The sequence below is a fragment of the Bufo bufo genome, chromosome 1 (assembly GCF_905171765.1).
Source record: "Bufo bufo chromosome 1, aBufBuf1.1, whole genome shotgun sequence".
Classification (NCBI taxonomy): Eukaryota; Metazoa; Chordata; class Amphibia; order Anura; family Bufonidae; genus Bufo; species Bufo bufo.
Genome location: NC_053389.1, coordinates 532647038 through 532667100, shown reverse-complemented (window position 1 = coordinate 532667100; position 20063 = coordinate 532647038). Strand labels below are relative to the sequence as shown.

At 46.5% G+C, this 20063-nt stretch overlaps 1 protein-coding gene across 2 annotated transcripts in view; it reads right to left on the bottom strand.

The window, feature by feature from the left end:
- TUBGCP6 (tubulin gamma complex associated protein 6) overlaps positions 1-20063 on the bottom strand; it is a 60012-nt gene that overhangs the window by 15806 nt on the left and 24143 nt on the right. For both annotated transcript variants that reach the window (XM_040412040.1, XM_040412047.1), the window contains exons 10-17: positions 19906-20045; positions 18197-18346; positions 12484-12565; positions 12317-12405; positions 11704-11819; positions 2572-2710; positions 2372-2479; positions 1083-2274 (exon numbers count right to left, since the gene is read on the bottom strand). In XM_040412040.1, coding sequence (XP_040267974.1) covers positions 1083-2274; positions 2372-2479; positions 2572-2710; positions 11704-11819; positions 12317-12405; positions 12484-12565; positions 18197-18346; positions 19906-20045 — 2016 coding nt within the window. The remainder of the gene's footprint in view (positions 1-1082; positions 2275-2371; positions 2480-2571; positions 2711-11703; positions 11820-12316; positions 12406-12483; positions 12566-18196; positions 18347-19905; positions 20046-20063) is intronic.

Below are 20063 nucleotides of genomic sequence, written 5' to 3'. Positions count from 1 at the left end.
TGACACATTTTCTGACCAATCATTGGTCAGATGGCCTATTACACACAGAGATCTTTTGTTATACACACCAGCTATTGGTCTGATTGGACAGATAATCTGTTGGTGTAATACAGCCCTTACTGCTATGACATTTCCCATATGTCAGAGGAGATCCTGCTAATCCTGAATACAGCACTGGGGTGAGATAGTAAACATACTAGAGCCAGCTGCATCTCTCTCTGCAGCATACCTCTCCTCTCCCTTCACATAGACTTCTATGGGCAACTGTGACCTGATTTCTTAAGGCTCAATGAAGCGTTCTTTCCCTGACAATCACAATTTACATGCAGCGATCCCCTCCACAGTATGTTAAGACAGCACGATAAGCTGCCAGCAAACTATGACTTAGGTGTCCGCACTAACGATCCTATTACTCGAAGAACGAGCGTTTCGTTCTCTCATTGGGTAATTGGCAGCACCTTTACACTGGCAGATTATTGCTTATGAGCATTTATGCGAATGCATGTTAGTGATACTCTGCCCATACATTGGGCGCTATAAAGAGGCATTTCGTGAGGCTAAAAAAGCAGTCTGCTCTCTGGAGATGGATTTGATCTGTGAATTCAGAGCGAGTGAACAGTTCGAGAGGCGAGAATGAGTTAAGCAGAGAGAGTTTCTTATCTGAGCTGGTAGAATTAATTTATGGGAAGTTTTTCATAATCGGTGTACATTTAACCTTTCAGATTGAAAGGCTGCACATAGTAAATGGTTTGGGAATATAAGTTGTGTATGTAAGGCTACAATGCACACGACCGTTGTGTGTTTTGCAGTCTGCAAATCGCAGATCCGCAAAACACGGATGGCGTCTGTGTGCGTTCCGCAATTTGCGGAACGTCACAGACATCCTTTAATATAACTGCCTATTCTTGTCCGCAAAGCGCGGACAAGAATAGGACAGGTTATATTTTTTTTTTGCGGACCACGGAACGGAGCAACAGATGCTGGGTCCGCATCCGAGCCGCCAAAACTGCGGCTTGGATGCGGACCAAAACAACGGCCGTGCGCATGAGGCCTAACAACCAGGTAAAGGATGTAGGACGTACCTTCTTTAATGCTTTCTTCATTTTCTTTCACACTTGGTAGTGACAATACGTTTACAGTTTCAGAAGAACCTGTTTGATTGGAAGAAAGATCTTCTGTTTCTGAGGTTTCAGTAGTAATGGTGGAAGCCAATCGTTCACCATACAATATATTTTGAACTGTAGAATCAGATGAATGACCAAGTCCTGATTTCGGCTGTGCAGGCTCATTAGTGTTCACTGCTGGAGACCATTCTCCAATTTTAATGCTTGACTGAGAGGCATGGCCAAAGGGATTCCAGCGTGGTTTTGACTGCTCCGTATCAGACACAAGCTCTCCAAGCTGTATATGAGACTGTGAAGCATGTCCGTGTATATTCCACCTAGGTCTTGCGGATAAAACATTAGACACATTGTCTCCAATCTTGATATTGGCATCAGAGGCATGTCCATGGACGCTCGACCGCGGCCTCGAAAGTGTCACATCAGATATATTTTCACCAATCTTGATATTAGCCTGAGATACATGTCCATGGACATTTTGCTTTAGATTTGAAGTCTCTATATCAGAAGCATACTCTCCTACCTTTATATGACCTTCGGAGATATGGCCATGCACATTCCATCGAGGTCGGGCAGGCTTCACTTCGGACATGTAATCGCCAATGTTTATGTGGGAATCAGAAGAATGGCCATGCTGACTAGGTTGAAGCTTGGGCACAGCAGTGTCAGAAACATATTCTCCAACTTTAATATTGGAATCTGACATATGCCCATGTATATTCAAACGTGGCCTTCTAGCTTCTTCATTAGAGACATATTCCCCAATCTGAATGTGTCCCTGAGAGACCTGTGTAAATGCCACTGGCTTCAAAACTGTGTTGAAGTCATACTCACTTACACCGAGAGTAGAGTCTTTGCTCTCTGAGGATTTTGGAAGATCAGAACCTATATCTTGTAAAGCATCATCAATATGAGACTGATGTTCAGCTAGCTGTGTGTCCTGTCTCTCTGTAGGGGGTACGGGCAGAAAATCGGCAAATTCCAAAGCAGGTGTGGCCAAATTAATGCTTTCTACTGCATCTTCTGGTGAATTTATAGAGTCACTTTCCTTTTCTCGAGGTGAAGTTACAGTGTTTTGCATAGTCATTAGACTCCTATCTCTCACTTCTTCATGATCCATATCACCTGAAGACTCCTTTTCCAAAGGAGGTGCCTACAGAAAATATGTATCATTAAACAGCATACCATCATATTTCATATATAGCATGCATGAAATGACAAAATATAGAATACCAAATCACAAAACAAACCATATCTATTTCATCATCCAATGGAAAATGTGATGCAGGTTCGGGATCAGAGGTTTCTGAATGTAATCGTTGTCTAGATGAACCCACTGGATTCTGTTCAAGTAATTCCTATAGAACAGGACACAATCACCATCAGGGTATGGTAAGGACAGATTACTCTGCACTATACTAACCTAAAATAAAACAGGAATCAGAAATACCTGTAAGGATTTTTCTTCGTCCAAGAAAAATTTCAAGCGAGCGGTCTCTAATTTATGACGCTGAAGCTTCCACAGAGCTCTCTGTTCTTTCTGAGTGGCCTCCTCAGATAACTGGCTGTAATGCTGAATGAGTTCTTGTCTGGTATGTAAAGAATGCTATTCATTATTTTCTCTACACGTATATATACACCAAAAAATCTAAGGCAGCAGCTAAGGGTACTTTACACTTGCGTTGTTGGATTCCAGCAGGCAGTTCCGTAGCCGGAACTGCCTGCCGGATCCGGAAATCCATATGCAACCGGATAGCATTTGCGGATCCGTCTCACAAATGCATTGCAATACCGGATCGGTCTCTCTGGCGTCATCCGGAAAAACTGATCCGGTATTTCTTTTTTTCACATTTTTAAAGGTCTGCGCATGGGCAGATCGGGAAATCGGATCTGTTTTTCCAGAACACTTGGTGCTGGATCCGGCATTAATGCATTTCAATGGAAAATAATACCGGATTCGGCATTCTGGCAAGTGTTTTGGACAGAGAAAATACCGCAGCAAAAAACCGTAAGAGTGACTGAACTGAAAACATCCTGATGCATACTGAACGGATTGCTCTCCATTCAGAATGAATTAGGACAGGGATGCTCAACCTGCGGCCCTCCAGCTGTTGTAAAACTACAACTCCCACCATGTCCTTCTGTAGGCTAATAGCTGTAGGCTGTCCGGGAATGATGGGAGTTGTAGTTTTGCAACAGCTGGAGGGCCGCAGGTTGAGCATGCCTGCATTAGGATAAAACTGATCAGTTTTCCGCAACAGTCTGCAAAAATACAGATTTTTTTTTAGCCCTTTTATCTTAAAAACAGCTGAACATTTTTAATAAAGACCAATTTAAAAAATGATTTTTAGCCTGAAATGAGTAAAATGAAATGGCCTTTGAATCACATTGAATATGCACATATAAAGCAGATCAGACTAATGAGGAAAATTATAACCTGGTATGTATTGGTTTTAACCCCTGCTCCCCGGTTTAGGAGGCCAGTCCTGCTCAGGGACTCAGCAGAATTGTATATATGATGAGACAGGTAAGACTTTCAATCATTTAATGAGACTGCCCACTAGACACATAAGCTGAGAGTGGGTAGGGAAATAAACTCCAGGAAATTTTGTATAATTCGTGCATCAATATTTAACATACCAGTGCCATTCGTTTTTCGTACATTAATGCTACGGACAATAACAATTACTGCTATATGTTAATGGGCTGTCCAGGAGGAGATGCCAAATTGACACCCCTTTCTCTGGTATCACTTTTCTGCAGCTATTGGCTGAAACATCCTGTTTTATTCTACATTTTAGCTGCCATGTGGGCACAAATAATTAAAGGGGTTGTCCAAATTATTTAAAAAAAAAGTCCTCCAAGGTAAGAATGGTCATAAAATAATAAAATAATATATACTTACCTATTTAACCCCCTGTTTCCAGTGCCACCGCTCTAATCCTCCCCCAGGCTTTGTTTGGGTACAGCAATGACGTGCCCGTATACTCCTTGTAACTGCTGCAGCCTGACCGCTGAGGCTAGTGATATGTGCTGCTTACTGTGAGGCCAGTGATTGGCTGGTGTCTGGGGTACCGTATATGGGCATGTCACCAACGCATCCAACCATCCAAGAAGATAATGTCATTGCTGCAGCAGCATGGAGGAGCAGAGCACCTTTGGAAGTGGCAGTGGATGAAATGGTTACCTTTTTTTTCAGACAACACAAAATTAGAAAAAAATGAGATTTTTGTATAACTTACCAGTAAAATCTCTTTCTCGCTCTTCCTTGGGGGACACAGGAAACCTTGGGTATAGCTCATCTCCATAGGAGGCGTGACACTAAGTGAAAGACTGTTAAGCCCCTCCTCCAGCAGCTATACCCTCAGCCTGGAGAGAGAGACTTCCAGTTATGTGCCCAAGTAGTTAAAACAAAGGCAAGGATCAACCAAAATAACACCAACAAGTCAAAACACACGTTAGGGCAACCAAAACAATGGGTGGGTGCTGTGTCCCCCAAGGAAGAGCGAGAAAGATTTTACTGGTAAGTTATACAAAAATCTCGTTTTCTCGCCCAATTCCTTGGGGGACACAGGAAACCTTGGGACGTTCAAAAGCAGTCCAAAAATAGGGAGGGACCACAAACCCAAGATGCACTAAAACACCATAGGCATTAAGGCACCGCCGCCTGCAAGACCAGGCGGCCCAAAGCAGCATCCGCCGATGCATAAGTGTTCACCCTGTAGAACTTGGTGAAAGTGTGCAAAGAAGACCAGGTGGCCGCCTTACACAATTGTTCAGCCGAAGCTCGATTTCGCTGAGCCCAGGAAGCCCCGACCGCTCTGGTAGAATGAGCGGTAACACCAAAGGGCGGCTCCCTGCCCTTAGCACGGTAAGCCTCAGCAATAGTCATCTTGATGAAGCGGGCAATAACCACTTTAGATGCCGCCAGCCCCCTGCGCGGACCCTCCGGAACCACAAATAGAGAATCCGAGCGCCGAAAGGGTCTAGTTACATCCAAGTAGATCCTCAGAGCCCTAACAACATCCAGACGGTGAAGATCCCGTTCCCGAGGATGAGACGGGGACGGGCACAGAGAAGGAAGGACAATATCTTCATTTAGGTGAAAAGCGGACACCACCTTCGGAAGGAAATCCGGAACCGGGCGGAGAACCACCTTGTCCTGGTGAAAAACCAAGAGGGGTTCTACGCAAGAAAGTGCCGCCAATTCAGATACACGCCGAAGAGACGTGATGGCAACGAGGAAAAAAACTTTGCAAGACAACAAGCGAAGGGAAACCCTACGCAGAGGCTCGAAAGGAGAAGATTGGAGAGCCGTTAGCACAACATTAAGATCCCAAGATGGAACGGAAGCGCGATACGGGGGAGCATAGTGAGCAACCCCCTGAAGAAAGGTCTTAACTGGACCGAGCGGAGCCAGAGGGCGCCGGAAGAGGATCGAAAGCGCTGAGATCTGACCCTTTAGGGTACTGAGACCCAAACCCAAGTCCAGACCAGACTGCAAGAAGGATAAAATCGTGGGGAGAGAAAACCGAAGGGGATGAACATCCAAGGTCTCACAGAAGTTCAAATAGGCCCGCCAGGTTCGGTAATAAATCCTGGACGATGCCGGTTTTCGCGCACGAATCATGGTACGGACCACGTCAGCAGAAAACCCCCGCCGCGTTAGGACTGCGGTTTCAATAGCCACGCCGCTAAACGTAGCGACCCTAAATGCTGGTGGAAGATCGGCCCTTGAGAGAGGAGATCTTCTCTTAGAGGCAGAGGCAAGGGAGCGTCTGCCAGGAGCAGCATAAGGTCGGCGTACCAAGGACGACGAGGCCAATCCGGGGCTATTAGGATCGCAGGCGTGCCTTCCGCCGCGATCTTCCGAAGGACTCGTGGAAGAAGAGGCAGGGGCGGAAAAACGTAGAGGAGAGAGAACCCTGTCCAGGGAAGGACGAGCGCGTCCGCGCCGTAAGCGTCCGGATCCTTGGCTCTGGCCATGAAGGTGGGAAGCTTGTGGTTGAATCTGGAGGCCATGAGATCCACGTCCGGACGACCCCAACGAAGGCAAAGAGACTCGAAGACGTCGGGGTGCAGAGACCACTCGCCCGGGTCGATCGTCGTCCGGCTGAGGAAATCCGCCGCCCAATTGTCCACCCCCGGGATGTAAATGGCCGAAAGGGCTGGAACATGAACTTCCGCCCAGCGAAGGATTAGAGACGCCTCCCTCATCGCCGCCGCGCTGCGAGTGCCCCCCTGATAATTTATGTATGCCACAGCCGTGGCATTGTCCGATTGGACACGAACAGGGTGACCTTGAAGCAGCGAAGTCCAATGTCGGAGTGAGAGGAGAACCGCCCTCAGCTCCAGAACGTTGATCGGCAGTTTGGACTCCGATGGAGACCAAGTGCCTTGTACGGACCGAGGAGGAAACACCCCCCCCCCCCAACCCCGCAGACTGGCATCGGTGGTAATCACCAACCAAGTTATCGGCAAGAAGGACTTCCCCTGGAGAGGGGTCCGCAACCACCAGAGGAGAGAGGAGCGAACCTGGGGGGGAAGGGGAAAATGCCGATCCAGACTCTCCTGGGACTTGTCCCAGACGGACAGAATGGCAGTCTGAAAGGTGCGGGAGTGATACTGCGCGTAGGGGATTGCTTCGAAACAGGACACCATCTGTCCCAAGACCCGCATGCTGAACCGGAAAGAAGGATGGCGGTGGGTCAGAAGGCTCCGAACCGACCGATGAAGGAGCTGGCGCTTTTCTGACGGAAGCCGAACCTCCGCTGCCTCTGTATCCAGCAGCATCCCCAGAAAGATTAGTTGCTTGGATGGAACAAGAGAGGATTTGGGAAGATTGATAATCCAACCCAACCGGCGTAAGGTTTGTAGCGAGAGGTCCACACTGGCAGATGTCAGTGACAGAGAGGGTGCCTTGATATGGAGATCGTCCAAATATGGAAGAAGAAAAACTCCCCTGGAACGAAGTAAGGCGAGGACAGGGGCTAGGACCTTTGTGAAAACGCGAGGGGCCGTCGCCAGCCCGAAGGGGAGGGCAATGAACTGGTAGTGGTCGGACCCCACTGCAAAGCGCAGAAAGCACTGATGACACCGAGCGATTGGAATATGAAGGTAGGCGTCCTGGATGTCGATAGAGGCCAGGAACTCCCCTTTTTCCAGAGAGGCCACCACCGACCTGAGAGACTCCATCCGGAACCGCTGAAGACGAAGGAAACGGTTTAACCGTTTTAGATCCAGAATGGGACGAACCGAGCCTTCTTTTTTGGGGACCACAAAAAGGTTCGAATAGAACCCCTTGAATCTTTCTTCCATAGGAACCGGAGCGATGACCCCTTTGTCCAGAAGGGTACGAGTGGCAGTAAAGAAATCGGCCGCCCCTTGGGGATCCCGGGGAACCCGGGAGCGAAAGAACCGAACTGGGGGGAGGGACGCAAACTCGAGTTTGTACCCGGAAGACACCACCTCGAGAGCCCAGGCGTCGGAGACGTGCGCCTGCCAGAAGTCCCTGAACAGGAGGAGACGTCCCCCCACCCGGGTGGGTGGGGGCGCACCTTCAGGTAGGGTTCTGCTTGGTCGCGGGAGGGCGAGCAGGCTGTGACTTGCGCCAGGAGGGCTGGGTCCGAAAAAAAGGTTTCTTACGTCTGTCTTGGACAGGGTTAGAGGATGGACCTGAAGTGGTGCGAGGTGTGGGAACCCTGCGGGAAGACCTGAAGCGAGAAAAGGTGGGACGGCCTCGAGTGGTGCTCCTAGTCCTGGATTGGGGAAGATGTGTACTCTTCCCTCCCGTGGCTTCGGAGATGATATTATCCAAGCGGGTCCCGAACAATCGAGAACCAGTGAAGGGAAGGCCAGTAAGAGACCGCTTTGACGTGGCGTCCGCCGTCCAAACCTTTAACCAAAGCTCCCTCCTAGCCGAAACGGCCAGGGCAGACGAACGGGCTATGAGAGCCCCCGCATCCAGGGATGCCTCACAGACAAATTTACCGGCTTGAACGATAAGTTGGGCTAGAGCACGGAGGTCCTGAATAGGGACGTCGGATTCAAACTCCTGATCCAGCTGAGACGCCCACTCTGAAACCGCTTTTCCAGCCCAAGCGGAGGCAAAGACCGGCCTGAGGGCGGAACCGGAGGCTGCAAAGATACCCTTTGTAATGGCCTCTATCCGGCGATCTTCAGTGGATTGAAAGGTAGAACCATCTGCAACGGGAATAGCCGTGCTTTTGGACAAACGGGCCACAGGGGGGTCGACTTTAGGTGGTGACGCCCAGTTTGTAGTGCAATCCGCTGGGAATGGATAACAGATATCCAACTTCTTAGGCGGGGTAAAACGGGCATCAGGACGGGCCCAGGCCTTAGAAACCACCGACGAGAAGTCAGCGTGGAGGGGAAAAACCGCAGACGCCGGTTTTTGGCGAAAAAAGGAAACACTGTTTTTTTCAGAATTAGGAGGGTCATCGTGAATCTTAAAGGTATCACGGATATTGTTAATAAGATGGCCCACGGCAGAAGCCAGCTTTGAAGGCAAGGCCGAGTCCATATCCCAATCAGAATCGGCTAGTTCCCCTTCAGAAGGCCCGACTGAGGGCGCACCCTTGGGGGTGATACCGAAGCATCCGAGGATGATAGGTGCTCCGCCCTGGACCGCTTCTGGGGTTGACGGGCTCTGGAGGTGTCGCCTGGAGAGAGAGACTCAGACGGGTCAGCTAAGGTAGCGGACCCGGAGGGCCCAGCAGGGGAATTATCCGGCTGCGGTAAGGGCAATGCATCTGCAAGGCGGCCCACAACGTTAGTGAGACTGACCACAGCCTGGGAAAGGGATCTAGCCCAGTCAGGGGGATCCAAGAGGCCAGGGGGTGACACAGCAGATGGCGGACCCTGTAATGGGGCTTTGCAAGCCGAGCAATGCGGGTCAGGCTGCCCTTGAGGAAGGGGCGCCTTACATGCGGTGCAGGTATGATACCAAGGACCAGCAGGCACTGAGGGGTCAGACATGTTGGCTGGAAGTAATATACAAAACGTCCAGGCCAGAGGGCTGCAGTGCTAGAAGGGGTCAACAGTCCTACCAGGTCACAGTGGGAGCAGACGGCACAGCAGCGGCAACAGCAGCGGCAACAGCAGCGGCAAAACGGCAGCGGCAACACCTGAGGTAAAAATGATCCGTCCTGAGAGCAGGCAGGCACGAAGAGGAGGCGGGGCTAGTGAGGAGCGGGAAGAAGAGACGTCCGCCCCTTGACTGAAGCCTAACATGCACAGGGGAAGCGGAACGAAGCTCCGCCCACAGATGAAACTTTTCGCGCGCGCGATTCAAAAAAAATAAAAATACATGCCGCCGAAACCCCACAGAATATTGTCCCCCGTCCACCTCCAAATAAGCGGAGGCGAACGCACACCGGTGGCCGGACAAGAGCGTGCGCTTGTCAGAATGTCAGCCGGCAGTTGAACACAGCCGCAGTACTAGCCGAGATAACGAAAGGCGGCCCCACGGCCGCCGCACCTGAGGTAAACTGCGCTGTAACCCTCCCCCTCGAGCACCGCTCAGCTCTGCCCCACACACAAAGGAGCCGCAGGACTCACAGCTATGAGAGCTGTATATTGTAATCGACAATGAAGGTCAGGCAGAGGCGACAGCAGGATCAGGCCCCTAACGTGGGGGGAGGGGGGGTAGGAACGGCTGCACAGCCACCTCACCATTCGACGTTTTCACCCTCTGTCCATCCAGCAGGGACGCCCCTTCAGCCACTGGCCCCGAAGTGGCAGAGAGCTGGAGAGGGGCTTGCAGGTGGGCGACCCTTGTGCTGGCGGGATGCAGGGGAGCTGGGCTGCCCTGGTCCTCCTTTTCTTCTGTGGGGGAGGCAGCAGTGCGGATAACCGGCACTGGCGCAGCTCAACCCCGGGAAAACAGAGAGGTCTATTGTGACTCTGTTGTCCCTGTTGAAAAAAAGCAAAAAAATTGAAAATAAAAAATAAAATCTTTAGCAAAGACAGCTCTGCAGTGCAGAGAGTGTCTTGCCTCCTTGACACTAAGCAAAAAACTGGAAGTCTCTCTCTCCAGGCTGAGGGTATAGCTGCTGGAGGAGGGGCTTAACAGTCTTTCACTTAGTGTCACGCCTCCTATGGAGATGAGCTATACCCAAGGTTTCCTGTGTCCCCCAAGGAATTGGGCGAGAAAATATTTTTTACTTACACAACTTTTCCTGGTGGTTTAATGGAGTGAAGGGGTGAAGGTCACTAACTTTGGGGTCTAGCGTAGAGGTGGTTAATAGTTTGGTCAGTTAACCTTCATGTGTCATCTAATGACCACTGTAAAAAACAGCTATGGCACATGTGGTCACCCGATTAAATGTAACTGTGCCTCTTGTACTTGCTCTGCAGTGCTTGTTCTGCTAGATTTTTAGGGTTTTAACACTCCGTGATCATGGTATTATACTAATACACACAGTCTGTAGTACACACATTATACGCACAGCTTTGCAATATGCATATTATATATACACACAGCTCTGCACTACGCACATAGCTTTGGGATATTAACATATATACACACACTGCAGTGCAGTACGCAAATGATACACAGCTTTGCAGGACAGATATTATACATAAACACAAATAGACAACTGACAAACACAGCACTGCTACACCGATAACATATACACACAAACACAGCTCTGCTCCATACACACTTCACAAACAAAGCTCTACTAACACAGCTGACATATACAAACACCTCTGCCACATACTGGACACAAATGACAAACACTGCCTCGCTACACAGCCGACACACACATATATACATACATATACACACACGGCGCTGCTGCATACACAACTCTCTCTCACACACAAATACACTATTAACTTTAAGCTCATTTACAAGCACTGTACTGTCTTCCCACTCATGACATCTTCAGGGGTCCTTCAGCTGCAGTTTAACCGTTGCTTTTTTTTTTCTTTTACTCCAGTGTGAAGACCTTCAAGATGGAGAGGGCTGTGTTTCTACCGATCATTCAGCCTCTTCTCCTGTCTGAACAGTTGGGTAGGGGAGAGAGAAGAGTGCAGACACACACCTCTCTCAATGATCCAGTAAAAGGCTGTATGAGCGCTCTGCCAGATCATTAAAGAAGCAATGTGGAGGTCTGGCATTGCTGGTCGACCCTGTGAACTATAAGACGCAGGCACTTTTTACGTTTTTCTGGCTAAAAAGTGTGTCTTATAGTCCAAAAAATACAGTAAGTATACTTTTGGAGGCTCATGCACACGGACGTAGCCATGTTTGTGGCCCGCAAATTGCAGGTCCACAAAACACAGATAGCGACCGTGTGCGTTCCGCATTTTGCAGATGGGTGCGTCCTGCCATCTGTTAGAACTGCCTATTCTGGTCTGAAGAACGGACAAGAATAGGACATATTGCATCTTTTTTTGCGTGCCGTCTGCATCTTTTGTGGCCCCATTGAAATGAATAGGTCTGCATTCGATCACTCCTTTAACATTATTATGTGCTGGGAGTGAATGACTTGCTATATGACAGAATTGGTATAGAAGAGAATAATGAACATCAATGATTCAGTAATAGGATTACCTTGCTTTCAGTTTCAATTCCTCCTCCAATGCCTTAAACCTTTTTTCACGATCACGAAGCTCCCGAGCATAGCTGAATTCATTATCAGCTTCCTCCTGCTTGGCTGCAAGTCGTCTCTATTTTCAAAATTGAAAAGTTACAATTAGTCTTTAATAAAATAAAAAAAAGTGAAAAAAAAACAACCCCAAAAAACACCATTTATTCAATAAAAAAAATCCCATGAAAATACACTTCCTAAAACAGTCAAGTGGCTGGTAATAGGCATTGGCACAGGTATGAAGGGACTGGGGGCAGGTGATTTTTTATTTTTTTAATCGAGCATAGGTTACTACCATTGGATTAGCAACTACTAGGCCAGAAAGTCCCTTTAAGCAAAATTATTCAACATATAGGGCATTTTTCTGCAGATTTTCTGACATTGACATTGTGAGTGTCTTTAACATTTGAGGGGGAGGATGGGGGCAGCCATTTGACTTTTCACCTCAGGCAACAGAATAGCTAGGTGCACCCCTGTCTTTCCCTGCCACAGAGTATATTATCCATTTATCATGTCTGAATTGTGGCATGTTATATGACCTGTTCTTGCAGAAGTACTACAGTATTATAACTTTACCTCTTGATCTTTCTCATATTGTTCTTTCAGCTTCAGAAACAGTTCCCTCTTTCTTGCATCTGAAGATATTCTCTCTGTCACCAGTCGATCTGAACAAGAGCAAAGTACAAAAAAATTAGCAAACAACTAGACTTAAAAGAAACTTGGCCTAGAAGAAAGAATCAAACCTTTAAAACTTTCTAGGAGTTTTCCTGATGTTTCACGAGCCTGAATGATCAAGTCCTGTTTTGCAATTTCAGCTTGTAACATCTAAAATACAGCATAAAAAGTTATTAGGAAGATGCTGTCAGCAACACATCGAATTACAGCATTTCAGAAATGATAATGTAGAAATACAGCCAAACTATAATGGTTGTTATTGTCTTTCAAGTTAAAACTAAAGTCTCAATATTTTTTTCATGGAAACATTCATTTTGTAAAGATCTACAAAATGCTAGGCTTGCTACTCTTCCTATATGATCATTTTGTAGTAGTAGGGGTGTATTCCCGCCAGTCTGCATTACATCGAGATTTGTTGCATAGGGGTTGTTCCACGAAGAGGAAATAAGTGTCTGATCGGCGGGGTCCGACCACTTGGGCTCTTGCTGATCACAAGAACAGGGTCCTGTTCTCGCCCATTTGAATGGAGCAATGGTCATGCATGCACACTGCCCCCATTATGTGTGACATTATTAACTGCCCAAAAACCGCCATTTTGTTTGTGTCAGTACATCGATTGATACTGTTTCTGAACTGGTCGATCGTATGCAGGGACTGTCTTTGGAGGTAGCTGACCTTCGCATGGCAATCTCGCAGTTTCAGAGACCACAGACGGCGTGTTCCGGCAGCGGGAACCAGGCCTGCCCTGAACCAAAGGTCGCTCTCCCGGATAGGTTTTCCTGAGGAAGAGACAGCTTTATTCGTTTCAGGGAGTTGTGCAAACTATATTTTAGACTACGTCCCAACTCTTCTGCGGACGAGTCAAAGAGTGGGGATGATTATTTAGTTACTGAAATGCGACGCTCAGTCTTGGGCTTTTTCTTTGCCGACCGGATCACAATCCCTCCGGTCGGTAGATGAATTTTTCAGAGCTCTGGGATCTATCTACGATGACCTAGATCGGGTCTCACTGGCCGAGACTGTTGCGTGGCTTTCGGCAGGGAGAGCGTTCTGCTGAGTCTTATTGCTCTAAATTTAGGAGATGGGCAACTGATACTGAGTGGAATGACGCAGCCCTCTGTAGTCAATTCTGTCAAGGGTTATCCGAGAACCTGAAGGACGCGTTGGCATTTCATGAATATCCAGAGTCATTGGAGGCGGCCATGTCTCTGGCTGTACGTATTGATAGACGCCTGACGGAGAGATCTAAGGTTCCTCTCGCTCGGGACGCACTATCATAGGGGAAGCTCCCTCTTCCGACACTTTGGGTAGGGAGGCACTTGAGCTCATGTCTGATGATGAGCCAATGCAGTTGGGGGAGGTCACTCCTGGACCTGGTGATAAAAACTTTAGGGTTATGAAAAGACTCTGCTTTTTTTGTGGTAAAGGGGGATATTTTGTTAACGTATGTCCTTATGCTAAATGTCAAGGTAAAAAAGAAATAAAAATAAAAAACTAATGTGTTTAGTCCTCTTCTCACTCTTGGTAGTGTGGGTGGGGAACCTGAGAATGTACTTTTGTAATTCATCGGTAGTACCAGATTTCTCCTGCCTGCCAAGATGACGCTAGACTCCAAAACTGTGGGAATTGAAGTATTTATTGACAGTGGGGCAGTGGTTAACCTTCTGGATGGCCAGTTCGTCCGTATGCATGGTTTGACAACAAGCGCATTAGACAAAAATATTTGGGTGTTTGCGATTTATTCCGCTCCACTCTCACAAAAGTGTTTGTCACAAATGATGCAGGGCATTCGCCTAAAGGTGGGAGATTCTCATCAAGAATCCATTTCCTGTTTTATGCTGGAGGGTCTGCCTACTCCTCTGGTACTAGGCTTACCGTGGTTAACCAAACATAACCCTACCATCGATTGGCAAGCGAGACGGATTCTTGATTGGAGTGATTACTGCATAGACAACTGTCTTAACACGTCGCTTTCTGTTGTAACCACTAAAATAGGACCTTCTTTTATTTTGGATTTTTCTGATGTATTCTCTGAAAGTGGAGACCAAGAGTTACTTCCACATCGGGAATATGATTGCCCCGTCAACCTTATTCCCGGAGCTAGGTTGCCCAAGTCTCGGTTGTATAATCTTTCTGAACCCGAAAGAGTAGCCATGCAAGAGTATATCACCGAGAGCTTGGCTAAAGGTCATATTAGACCATCCAAATCCCAAGAGGCTGCAGGGTTCTTCTTTGTTAAGAAAAAGGACGGAACTCTTAGGCCATGTTTGGACTTCCGTGAGATTAATCGCATTACTGTCCGTGATCCCTATCCCCTTCCTTTGATCCCAGATTTGTTCAATCAAATAATCGGTGCCAAGGTGTTCTCTCTTACTGAGGCTCTATTTAGTCCTGACTCACACTGCTGACCATGCGGTTGATATTTCCTGCTTGATGTAGGTTGAGCTGGTGTGTTGTTCCTTTGGATCTCCTGCTTCTCCATTCTTCTTTAAGATAAGTGCATTTCGTTTTGCATTTTGTTGTTGGTTTGTGCGTTTTGTTTTCTAGGCCTCAGGGAGACACTGGTTCCTTCATCTGGGACGGAACCAATAGTCTCATTCCCTGCCACCGTTCCTAGGGATTTCCAGGACTAAAGTTCCGGTGTATGAGTATTTCCACCTTCCGGGTCTACTCATACTGGCAGGAGTCAGGGAGAGGCCTAGGGATTCCTAAGAGGTCACATCCCTCTTCCTTAGCTTTGAGGCCTAGACTCTGGTCCATTTCCTTCTGTGTACATTCTGGTGTAATCCCCTCCCCATTACGTGTGACACCTAGGTGTTGGGAGAGTAAATAAATATGTCTGACTGATTGATGTTACTATACACTTTGAACACCAGGTGGTGCCATACTATAAAAATACCGTAAATGTCATTATTCTTTATTGGATCTTTTATTTAACAGCATGTAAATGAAAATATACTTCATTTTCTATTATGTATACAATGAATACATTTAATGGTGTGGTAGTACAGAAACTATTGTTAACCCTATGCCATTATTAAATATGCATTGCTCATTTTTACTAAGGGCTACTCATTGTAGACTACTATCATAAATTTGAGGAATTATAAAAAGTATGTGTAACATTGTGTTAACAGTTTCAAACTGGCAAAAAAAAAAAAAAGATAAACTGCATGCAAAAAACTATTTTCAGGAGAGCGAGGTAGTAATGTGTCTAATAAATAAAAAATCCATGGCATTCACCACTCAATAAAATCCAATTCATTATATCCTTTCCATAGAGTGCAGAGGAATAACCCAGTCGAGCAGGATAACCCAGTACACATAGAACCAATTTTTGCTCCAACTGCAGGAATCTATGTTCATTAACTAGTCATATCATAGGTAGGACTACACACATAAGACTATGGTATAACTAATAAATAAATACCTATAAATTACTACCAGACCGCTTTATAAATCAATATCAATTTACCGCTTTATAAATCAATATCAATTTATTACATGATTGCAAAAACATATACAGTCAGGTCCATAAATATTGGGACATCGACACAATTCTAACATTTTTGGCTCTATACACCACCACAATGGATTTGAAATGAAACAAACAATATGTGCTTTAACTGCAGACTGTCAGCTTCAATTTGAGGGTATTTACATCCAAATCAGGTAAACGGTGTAGGAATTACAACAGTTTGCATATGTGACTCACACTTGCTAAGGGACCAGAAGAAATGGGACAATTGGCTTCTCAGCTGTTCCATGGCCAGGTGTGTGTTATTCCCTCATTATCCCAATTGCAATGAGCAGATAAAAGGTCCAGAGTTCATTTCAAGTCTGCTATTTGCATTTGGAATCTGTTGCTGTCAACTCTCAAGATGAGATCCAAAGAGCTGTCACTATCAGTGAAGCAAGCCATCATTAGGCTGAAAAAACACAACAAACCCATCAGAGAGATGGCAAAAACATTAGGCGTGGCCAAAACAACTGTTTGGAACATCCTTAAAAAGAAGGAACGCACCGGTGAGCTCAGCAACACCAAAAGACCCGGAAGACCGCGGAAAACAACTGTGGTGGATGACCGAAGAATTTTTTCTCTGGTGAAGAAAACACCCTTCACAATAGTTGTCCAGATCAAGAACACTCTCCAGGAGGTAGGTGTATGTGTGTCAAAGTCAACAATCAAGAGAAGACTTCACTACAAGATGTAAACCATTGGTGAGCCTCAAAAACAGGAAGGCCAGATTAGAGTTTGCCAAACGACATCTAAAAAAGCCTTCACAGTTCTGGAACAACATCCTATGGAACGATGAGACCAAGATCAACTTGTACTAGAGTGATGGGAAGAGAAGAGTATGGAGAAGGAAAGGAACTGCTCATGATCCTAAGCATACCACCTCATCAATGAAACATGGTGGTGGTAGTGCCATGGCGTGGGCATGTATGGCTGCCAATGGAACTGGTTCTCTTGTATTTATTGATGATGTGACTGCTGACAAAAACAGCAGGATGAATTCTGAAGTGTTTTGGGCATTATCTGCTCATATTCAGCCAAATGCTTCAGAACTCATTGGGCGGCGCTTCACAGTGCAGATGGACAATGACCCAAAGCATACTGCCAAAGCCACCAAAGAGTTTTTTAAGGGAAAGAAGTGGAAAGTTATGCAATGGCCAAGTCAATCACCTGACCTGAATCCGATTGAGCATGCATTTCACTTGCTGAAGACAAAACTGAAGGGAAAATGCCCCAAGAACAAGCAGGAACTGAAGACTACTGAAGTTGCAGTAGAGGCCTGGCAGAGCATCACCAGGGATGAAACCCAGCGTCTGGTGATGTCTATGCGTTCCAGACTTCAGGCTGTAATTGACTGCAAAGGATTTGCAACCAAGTATTAAAAAGTGAAAGTTTGATTTATGATTATTATTCTGTCCCATTACTTTTGGTCCCTTAACAAGTGGGAGGCACATATGCAAAATGTTGTAATTCCTACACCGTTCACCTGATTTGGAGGTAAATACCCTCAAATTAAAGCTGACAGTCTGCAGTTAAAGCACATCTTGTTTGTTTAATTTCAAATCCATTGTGGTGGTGTATAGAGCCAAAAATGTTAGAATTGTGTCGATGTCCCAATATTTATGGACCTCACTGTATAACATACATAATTAAAAAGGCGTATGAGTGCAGGGAAAAGGCGACATCATCTGGAGGAAGGACACAGCGTATACAGAGTTAATATATATGTCCATATACACAAATGCAAAAATTCACAATAAAGTGCAAGTGCAATTATATCACATAACAATCAAATGGACAAAGAACAATTACCCATGCTGTGCTCCCTCCAGGATGGCGACAGCCCCGACGCGCGTTTCGGCGAACCTTCGTCGTTTTTGCAATCATGTAATAAATTGATATTGATTTATAAGCAGTCTGGTAGTAATTTATAGGCATTTAACCCAGTACACAGCCAACAGCTGTTATGCGTCCTCCGATGCATTCTCAAGGCCTTGAGGAAGTGTTGGAGGACGCAAAAACGGCGTCTGGCTCGACTATTCCTCTGCACTGTAGGGAAAGGATATAATAAATAATATATTGGATTTATCGAGTGGTGAGCGCCGTGGATTTTTCTTATTTACTGGACTTGTTGATCTATGATCTTTCACCAATAAGCACCCACCATTTATATCCATGTGCCCAAGTTGCCTTCTTAACACCAAGACGACTATCCTCTATCTTTAAGTAGTAATATGCATTGGATTTTAGCATTTTGGCATTACCTTCTCCTCTATGCTGATGCTGCTTTGCCTTGCAATTCTATCCATTCTAGCTATATAGAGGGCACAGTCTTTTCTTATTTCCTTTAATTCTTCTAAGGAGAATGTAACAGATATTCGAGGTACAGGGATATCAGACCAGCAAATGTAATGCTGAAGAAAAAAAAAAGAACAAACATGTAAGCTCACCTTCTACATATGCAGCGTGTTCACTAGGGCTGCAACGATTAAATCGGCTTTATCGATAATATTCGATAACGGGATTCGTTGTCGACGAATCCCGTTATCGAATAATCGCCGATTCGTTGCTATGCGGGCGGTTTACTTTAAATCACTGCATCTTTATTTTACCTTACAATGAAGCTCCAGTAACAGGCAGAGCGGGCGGCGGCGTTACGTCACTTACTCACGTGACGCGCCTGCTCCGCCTCCTTCATTCATAAAGTGGGCGGAGCAGGTGCGTCACGTGAGTGATGTTACGCCGCCGCCCGCTCTGCCTGTTACCTGAGCTTCATTGTAAGGTAATAAAGATGCGCTGACGCTGAGTAAAAGTTACTGCCAGAATAGTCTGCTGTGAGCAGCAGGGCCGGGGCTGTTATGGGGAGGGGGATCTGTGTATGGCACTGCTATAGGGAGGGGGATCTGTGTATGGCACTGTTATGAGGAGGGGGATCTGTGCACCGTTATTGGGAAGGGGATCTGTGCACCGTTATTGGGAAGGGGATCTGTGCACCGTTATTGGGAAGGGGATCTGTGCACCGTTATTGGGAAGGGGATCTGTGCACCGTTATTGGGAAGGGGATCTGTGCACCGTTATTGGGAAGGGGATCTGTGCACCGTTATTGGGAAGGGGATCTGTGCACCGTTATTGGGAAGGGGATCTGTGCACCGTTATTGGGAAGGGGATCTGTGCACCGTTATTGGGAAGGGGATCTGTGCACCGTTATTGGGAAGGGGATCTGTGCACCGTTATTGGGAAGGGGATCTGTGCACTGTTATTGGGAAGGGGATCTGTGCACTGCTATTGGGAAGGGGATCTGTGCACTGCTATTGGGAAGGGGATCTGTGCACTGTTATTGGGAAGGGGGATCTGTGCACTGTTATTGGGAAGGGGATCTGTGCACTGTTATTGGGAAGGGGATCTGTGCACTGTTATTGGGAAGGGGATATGTGCACTGTTATGCCATCCACAGATCCCCCATAACAGTGCCATCCACAGATCCCCTCCATAACATTGCCACCCACAGATCCCCCATAACAGTGCCACCCACAGATCCCCTCCATAACAGTGCCATCCACAGATCCCCTCCATAACAGTGCCATCCACAGATCCCCTCCATAACAGTGCCATCCACAGATCCCCTCCATAACAGTGCCATCCACAGATCCCCCTCCATAACAGTGCCATCCACAGATCCCCTCCATAACAGTGCCATCCACAGATCCCCTCCATAACAGTGCCATCCACAGATCTCCCGTAACAGTGCCACCCACAATTTGTTTTAATATGGCCTTTGAACATAATTTTTCAAGTAAAATCATATAAACCTCTTTGTTTTGTAATTTTGGTGTTTTTTCCCGATTAATCGATTAAATTATCGACAACTACTCGATTATTAAAATAATCGTTAGCTGCAGCCCTAGTGTTCACAAATACAATTTAGCCACATCAAACATAAAGACCAACTAGAACTATAGGCATTGGTACCGACCTTTGGGCAGCAGAGTTTTAATAAATTTATAGTCTTCCCACACGTATAGATTTCATTGGCTAGATGCTTCAAAAAGACTGGCACACAATCTTCCACATCTTTTGAGATCAAAACATATCCGTGAGTCCAGTAACGTTTATCTAAAAGAAAAAGAAAAA